This window comes from Nicotiana tomentosiformis, chromosome 3, assembly GCF_000390325.3.
Source record: "Nicotiana tomentosiformis chromosome 3, ASM39032v3, whole genome shotgun sequence".
NCBI lineage: Eukaryota > Viridiplantae > Streptophyta > Magnoliopsida > Solanales > Solanaceae > Nicotiana > Nicotiana tomentosiformis.
In genome coordinates, this window is record NC_090814.1 from 1,561,391 (window position 1) to 1,569,676 (window position 8,286).

The 8,286-nt window shown below is 39.2% G+C and overlaps 1 protein-coding gene across 1 annotated transcript; it reads left to right on the plus strand.

Moving 5' to 3' along the window:
* The first annotated feature begins 596 nt into the window (after positions 1-596).
* LOC138906941 (uncharacterized) lies at positions 597-1,368 on the plus strand. Its single transcript, XM_070196604.1, has 3 exons — positions 597-809; positions 906-1,107; positions 1,202-1,368. Exons 1-3 carry the CDS (start codon positions 597-599, stop codon positions 1,366-1,368), a joined length of 582 nt encoding a protein of 193 aa, XP_070052705.1.
* The last annotated feature ends 6,918 nt before the right edge of the window (positions 1,369-8,286 follow it).

Consider the following 8,286-nt stretch of genomic DNA (forward strand, 5'->3'; position numbering starts at 1 on the left):
ATGGGTTAGACGAGACATCAAAGATGAATCTTGATTCAGCTTGTGGGGGTAGATGCATGGCGAGGCCGTATAGTGAAATTCAGTTCCTGCTCAATAACTTCACTGCTAATGATCATAATTGGCAAGGAGATGGGGAATCACGAAGAGCAATTAAACAGAAAGCAACTGATGTAATTGAGCTTGATGACCTCTCATCCATGAGAGCAGATATAGCAAAATCGGTAAATCAGATGAATAGAATGACAATGCACCGGACATAACAGATGCAACATGTACAACATATGTCTACTTGTTGCGAATTATGTGGTGACAGTCACACGAGTGTCATGTGCCCCACGAATCCTGAATCTATCTACTATGTGGGGCAAGAGAGCAAAGGTCCGATAAATCAGCATGTACAATATGGGAACACTTACAATCCAAATTGGAAGAATCATCCTAACTTCTCCTGGGATGGAAGTCAACCGACTCAGAATCATTATAATCAACCTTAGAAGCCACCCCAACAAGTAAAGTAGAGCACGAATGACTTGTTGAAGAAGTTGTTGCTTGACAATTAACAACTCAGGACCGATTTCAGAAATCTTGAGAGACGAATGGGACAATTAGCGTCAAATCAAAATACCAAACCTGCAAGCGCTCTTCCCAGTGATATAGAGAAAAACCCTCAAGTTAATGCAGTTACACTCAAAAATGGGAGGGAATTAGAAGAAGTGCCAAAGAAGAGAAAGGACAAGCATATACCTGAGGGGGAGTTGATTCCTAAAGCAACACATGAGTCAAAGAAAGATGACACAAGTTCAGAGCCAGTGAATGCTGCAAGGCCGCCACCACCCTTCCCTCAAAGATTGTAGAAGAAGAATGATGATCGCATCTTCAACAAATTTCTCTCTATGTTGAGCTAGGTTCAATTGAATATTCCATTGGTAGATGTACTTCGAGAAATTCCAAAGTATGCTAAGTACATCAAAGATATAGTAGCTCACAAGAGGAGATTGAATGAATTTGAAACAGTCGCACTTACTAAGGAGTGCACTTCAAGGGTCCAAAACAAGCTTCCTCAAAAGCTTAAGGACCCTGGCAGCTTCACCATCCCTGTGCGAATTGGTAATATCGATATGGGTCATGCTTTTTGTGATTTGGGGGGGGGGGGGCATAAATCTGATGCCTTTGTCTTTGTTCAAGTAATTGGGTCTGGGAGCTCCAAGACCAACCACTGTGATGTTGCAACTAGCGGATAGATCCATAGCCTACCCTGAAGGAGTGATTGAAGATGTGTTGCTGCAAATTGGGAAATTCATCTTCCCAGCTGACTTCATTATCCTAGATTATAAGGCTGATGAACAAGTTCCAATCATATTGGGATGACCTCTCATGGCTACAAGTGATGCAATTATTAAAGTGAGAGAGGGAAAAATGATTATGAGAGTGGACAACGAGGAAGCAGTTTTTAATGTCTATAAGGCAATCTAACTTTACCGCCATTATGAGGAGCTCTCTATGATATCTGTTGTGGAGGTAGATGAGCAACTTATCGACACGAGTGTATATCTAGACGATTCTCTAGAGAAAGCACTCATGTTGTTCGATATCTTGGAGATTGATGACGAGGTTGAGGATATGATGCATATACTAGATGCATCTTGTGCTTACATGCAGGGATTGAACCTCTTTGAGCCCCTAAATAGGCCAAGTGGGCCTCCTCCAAAGGCGTCGATTGAAGAAGCTCCAAAACTGGAACTTAAACCCTTGCCCCCCACCTTCAATATGCTTATTTGGGTGGTTCTGATACTTTACCTGTTATTGTTTCTTCTGACTTGTCTAAATTATAGGAAGAAAAGCTGTTGAGAGTGCTACATGAGCACAAGCGAGCAATTGGGTGGACAATGTCTGACATTAGAGGCATTAGTTCAGCTTTCTGCATGCATAAAATCCTCATGGAGGAAGGGCACAAGCCAAATGTAGAGCAACAACGCCGCCTAAATCCAATCATGAAAGAGGTGGTAAGAAAAGAAGTGATTAAGTGGCTTGACGCAGGTATTGTATTTCCAATCTGTGATAGCAAATGGGTAAGCCTCGTCCAATGTGTGTCTAAGAAAGGGGGGATGACTGTAGTGGTTAATGAAAATAATGACCTGATTCCCACAAGAACTGTGACTCGATGGAGAATTTTCATAGATTACAGAAAATTAAATAATGCCACCCGAGAGGACTACTTTCCTCTCCCCTTTATTGATCAAATGCTTGATAGATTAGCCGGACAGGAATACTATTATTTCCTAGATGGCTATTCAAGGTATAATCAGATTGCTATAGCCCCAGAGGACCAAGAGAAAACTACATTTACGTATCCCTATGGCACGTATGCCTTTAAGAGAATGCCCTTTGGTCTCTGTAATGCACCTGTGACTTTTCAAAGGTGTATGGTGGCTATTTTTACTGACATGGTTGAAAGATTTATAAAAGTATTCATGGATGACTTTTCTATTTTTGGGTGTTCTTTTGATAATTGTTTAATGAACCTTGATAAAGTGCTTGCTAGGTGTGAAGAGACAAACTTGGTGCTAAACTGGGAAAAGTGCCATTTCATGGTACGAGAAGGTATAGTCTTGGGGCACAAAGTGTCCAAAAATGGTTTGCAGGTGGACAAAGAAAAGATGTAGGCGATTGAAAAATTGCCCCCACCGATATCTGTCAAGGGCATTCGCAGTTTCTTGGGCCATGCAGGTTTTTATCGTTGTTTCATTAAGGATTTTTCAAAAATTTCTTCTTCTCTATGCAGGCTTCTTGAGAAAGATATCCCATTCGAGTTTGATGATGCATGTCTGAAAGCATTTGAGGAGATGAAGGGAAGATTGGTGACTGTGCCAATTATCATTGCCCCAAATTGGGCGCAGCCATTTGAGTTGATGTGCAATGCGAGTGACATAGAAATCAGAGCTGTTCTGGGGTAGAGGAGGGAGAAAATTTATCACTCCATTTATTACGCGAGCAAAACTCTGAATCTAGCCCAAATCAACTACATTGTTACTTAAAAAGAGTTATTTGCAGTGGTGTTGGCATTTGACAAGTTCAGATCCTATCTAGTGGGAACCAAAGTCATCGTCTGCACAGATCACTCAACTATAAGGTATTTGTTTGAAAAGAGAGACGCCAAGCCAAGGCTAATTCGATGGGTCCTTCTCTTGCAAAAATTTGACTTAGAGATTCGAGATCGAAAAGGAACAGAGAATCATGGTTGATCACTTGTCCAGATTAGAAAATCGGAACCATGTAGCTGAGGGAGGGTCGATTAAAGAAACATTTCTGGATGAGCAGTTATTGGAAATAACATCGAGTGAAGCCCCGTGGTATGCAGATTACGTGAATTTTATTGCAAGTGGGGTGACGCCACCAGAGTTGACACCCTATAATAGAAGAAAGTTTCTACATTATGTGAGGCTCTACATTTGGGATGAGCCATTCCTTTATAAGCAGTTTGGAGATCAGTTGGTACGAAGGTGTGTCCCTGAGGAGGAGATGAATGCAATATTGCATGACTGTTATGCTTCTCCATATGGAGGTCATCACGATGGGCATTGAACCACCCACAAAGTGCTACAATCGGGTTTCTATTGGCCAAAATTGTTGACACGCCTTTGTTAAAAAGTGTGACAGGTGTCAAAGAACATGAACGATCACGAAGAAGCACGAGATGCCTTTGCAAAATATTCTAGCAGTGGAGCTCTTTGATGTTTGGGGGATTGATTTCATGGGACCGCACCCATACTCTAATGGTCACAGGTACATCTTGGTGGCAGTCAACTATGTGTCTAAGTGGGTGGAGGTGTTTGTCACGCCTAGAAATTGAGGAGCGCGGCCGGCTCTCAACCGAGTAAACCCAGTCGAGCAAGCCTGATTTACATTAACCTCTCATCATTACTTATGTATGATTTACTATAACATAATAAGATCTTGACTTTCATATTAATTACACTTGGCTCAATGGCCCATATTTTCTTTCTCGTGGTGGTTACACAACTCTATAAATAGCTGTAAATACTGGGAACATAAATACATGACAAAACTCAAATCTTTAATTACATGACCCACAGTGTACATGGAGCTTCTATAACAATGGATATCTATATACATAAAATGAACTAGACCAAAACACCCACTAGAACTGTAGTGGGCTCACCATAAGCTGAGTAGTGAAGAAGTTCCCTATCAAAGATCCATATCATTCTGTAGAAGTATACCTGCATCCATTAAAAGATGCAGCGCCCCCAGCAAAAGAGACATGAGTACATGTGGAATAGTACTTATATGTAAGGCAATCAAAACAACATATGAAAATACGGTAACTCAAATAAGAGGCAAATAAAGTACATTAAGAAACTACGAAACATCCAATAAAATCACATTTCAAGTCTTATTATACTTGCATCATTATAACCTTCATTTAGGATCAACTGCGCCATATGAACTATACATGGAATACATGATATAATGTAATTGTAACAACATGTACAAACAATGCCAACAAAAGTGGCACCTTCCTCCCTTATTTTACACATATACATTTCGTAGACCGTCCTTAGTGTTAACATATCGTATTATACACATATGCGTTTCATAAACCGTTCACAACGTTCACTTACACAATACAAATACTCCTATTCAAGGGTTTGAAAATACAACATGAATATGATGAATCATGGTAACAATAAATGGGCTTAGATAGCCATTAACGTCAAGCAAATTTATTAAGAGTTTCCATTCAAATTTATCGATATTAAGTCGAGGATCCTTTATAACCACCCTCATACAAAGCGGTCCTACCGCCTCACCCCAACATATGCGGGTGGAGGTGTATCACGATACCACAACCTCTACACAAAGCGACCTTGCTGCCTCACCCCAATATATGCGGGTGGAGGTGTATCACCATATCACAATCCCAACACAAAGCGGTCATGCCGCCTCACCCCAATATATGCGGGTGGAGATGTATTCCACAGTACCACATTCCTTACACAAAGCGGTCCTACCACCTCACCCCAATATATGCGGGTGGAGGTGTATTCCACAATACCACAATCCCTATAGAAAGTGGTCCTACCGCCTCACCCCAATATACGCAGGTGGAGGTGTATCACAATACCACAATCCTTACACAAAGCGGTCATGCCGCCTCCACCCAATATATGCGAGTGGAGGTGTATTCCACAATACCTCAATCCCTACACAAAGCGGTTTCACCGCCTTACCCCCATATATGCGGGTGGAGGTGTATCATAATACCCCAATCCCTACACAAAGTGGTCATGCCGCCTCACCCCAATATATGCGGGTGGATGTGTATTCCACAATACCACAATCTCTACACAAAGCGGTCCTACCGCCTCACCCCAATATATGCGGGTGGAGGTGTATTCCACAATACCATAATCCCTACACAAAGCGGTCCTACCGCCTCACCCCAATATATGCGGGTGGAGGTGTATTCCACAATACCACATATAAACTCAAAGCGACATCGTTTGTCATTACATTTAATGCCGTAATTACTCATATCATTGGAATACTTCATGTTCATGCCCATCATGGAGAAACACAACTCATTACATTAGCGCATGCATGGTAAATCAATAATTCGATTTCAATGGCACATGGGCCCAATTCCTTTTATTAAGGTTCATCATCATTTAACAAAGGACATCTCCCTTCCATCTCATTATTCACTCCCTTGACCTCTTGAGGTCATTATCTAGGTTCATAACTCTTGGGGACTTAATAATCGAAGTCATTTACATACATTATTTCATAAGCATACAACTATAGTTGAAACCATTGGGACATACAATACTTCGAAATTCTCATTTAGGCAACGATCACATTTCATGTTCATACTATCACTTACTTGTACTTGCCATGAATGATCATAGAACATTAAGAGCATTTAGAACATTTAGGAACATCGTAGTCTTTACTCGCAAGAACGTAGGGGCTTATAACACAATAGAAAAAAAAAGTAAAAATGCGTACATCTCATAACCTTTCACACCCTATATCACTTAATACGTACTTTCAACCACTTACAACATTATTATTTCATTGGCTCTCTTGGCCATACATATGATTCTTCTTTCATGGCACAATGGCCGTATTTCATATTCCAGACTTTCATATCTTTCTTTTCATGAATCATCATCCTAAATATCAACATATACAATATTCCGGAAATCACGACTTTAGGTTCATTAGTAATGAAGACTTTAAACACAATGAATTTCTTTCCGAGAAATGGAGTAAAATGATTGGCAATCAAAACACAAGTTAAAATCATAAACAAGTAACACATCGTTTCTTCTTGAATTACGTTTTTCCAAAAAGGACAATACACAATTTCCACTCATGAATATGTAAGAAAGAAAAACACATTGAAAATACTCACTAAACATAGCATTAGCTAAAATAGCCACATATGGGCATCACTTGAGTTCATAAGCTTTTAGGCTATTCTATTTTCAAAGTCAATTTTAGAATAGTTGAATCAAAGCTCCTTTCATAATCTTTCTCACATCATTTTATTTCATTGGCACCACTGGCCACAAGTATAACTTTCACTCTTGGCATGTTGGCCACACTTTGTATCCCCAATTCACTTATTTCACTTCCAACCATCTTTATAGGTTATCAACAATAAGACATTTCCAATCAAGACTTTAGGTACACATATGAGCAATTAAGAGTCTTAAGCTTATTGAGTTTTATCATACAATTTGGCATCATAACCTTTATTTGAAACACAACTCACAGATATAGCATTTTAATACACATATCATTCTTGAACACATTCCCAAAAGATAACATAATGTGATAGGAACATTCAAAATATGTTTTTAATACATAAATTCCGACACTTTGCTTATTTGGGATATTCAAATTTATTGGGAACAACCCGAAATATAGAATAAGGAACTTGACACATCCATACTTGAAACTTACGGGAACATCATTGAATTCAATTCTAAGAAGGAAGTTTAGCCAACATACCTCGCTTTGAGCTTTCCTTAAATTACTACAACGTTCTGAAAATTCTAGCAATCCCAATCTATTTTGAGACATAACAAAATTGAAACATAATTAGGAAGATATCCATGGTCTCAGCTCATTTGAGCATTTTATAAAACACTAGGTGTGCAAATTTAACTACAAGGTTCTCCTTCAAGATTTCCTTCACTCCACAGCCCAATCTTTACTTATTTGAGCTCAACAATCTTCCCACAAACCTTATTAGTACAAGCATGTATAAATAATACTCTTACACCCAAGAATTATACTCCCAATCAACCATTTTTTACCCAAATTCGAAATTAAAAACTAGGGTATGGAACCTTACCTCTTAGATGAAGATCTTGTGAGATTTCCTTGTTGGATTTCAAAGCTTGGGCAAGATCTTGATGAACAAAATACTTCATCTACTTTCTCTCTCTAGAACACTCTCACTTCTCTCTAAAAAACCTCAGATGATTGCCCCAAAATAAGCCCCAAAGCCTATTTATCAAAATGGGGTCGGGTTATGAAAATAGAAAAATTAACCCTCCGAAAGCATATCTGCGGTCGCATAATGGACCGCAGAATGGCTATGCGGGTCGCAAAATGCACCGTAAAATCGGCGCCAAAAACTGAGCTCTACTGGTCCATTCTGCGACCAGTTTGCGGTCGCATAAGCACTTTTGCGATCTCATAATTATTCTGCGATCGCAGAATTGGTCGCAGAATCTCATTTTTTCAGCCATTGGTAATTTGATCATACTTTCTTGTAGGAGTGTCCAAATGACAAACGGTTTGAAGCATTGGAAACTAGACTCAAAGGGCTTTAATTTAATAGGTATATCATCTCCTAAGTAGTTATAGTTTGGTAGTAGCATGCGTTCGAAGTAGGATCTTGTGCGAACTCACTTGAAGCTTTATCCCATCATAAAATTTTCAACTTGACTTAGCCTTGGGGTTCTTCTTAGACCATAAACCATTATTAATGCACATCATACATATATTATCATGATAAATTGATATCATTCATATAATAGTCCTTGTCTACACACAAAATAATATAATTAGCGCACATTAACTTTTTTAATAGCGCTTAAGTACTTCGAAATTTTCCGGGGTGTTACAATGTTACATTTTGCATTTTCGTACGTTAAAGTTTTGTCGTAAGTTAATCGACGTAGACTCGGGAATGAGATTATTTTTGAGGTTATAAGTATTTATGCTATTTATAACATTCCGAGATAT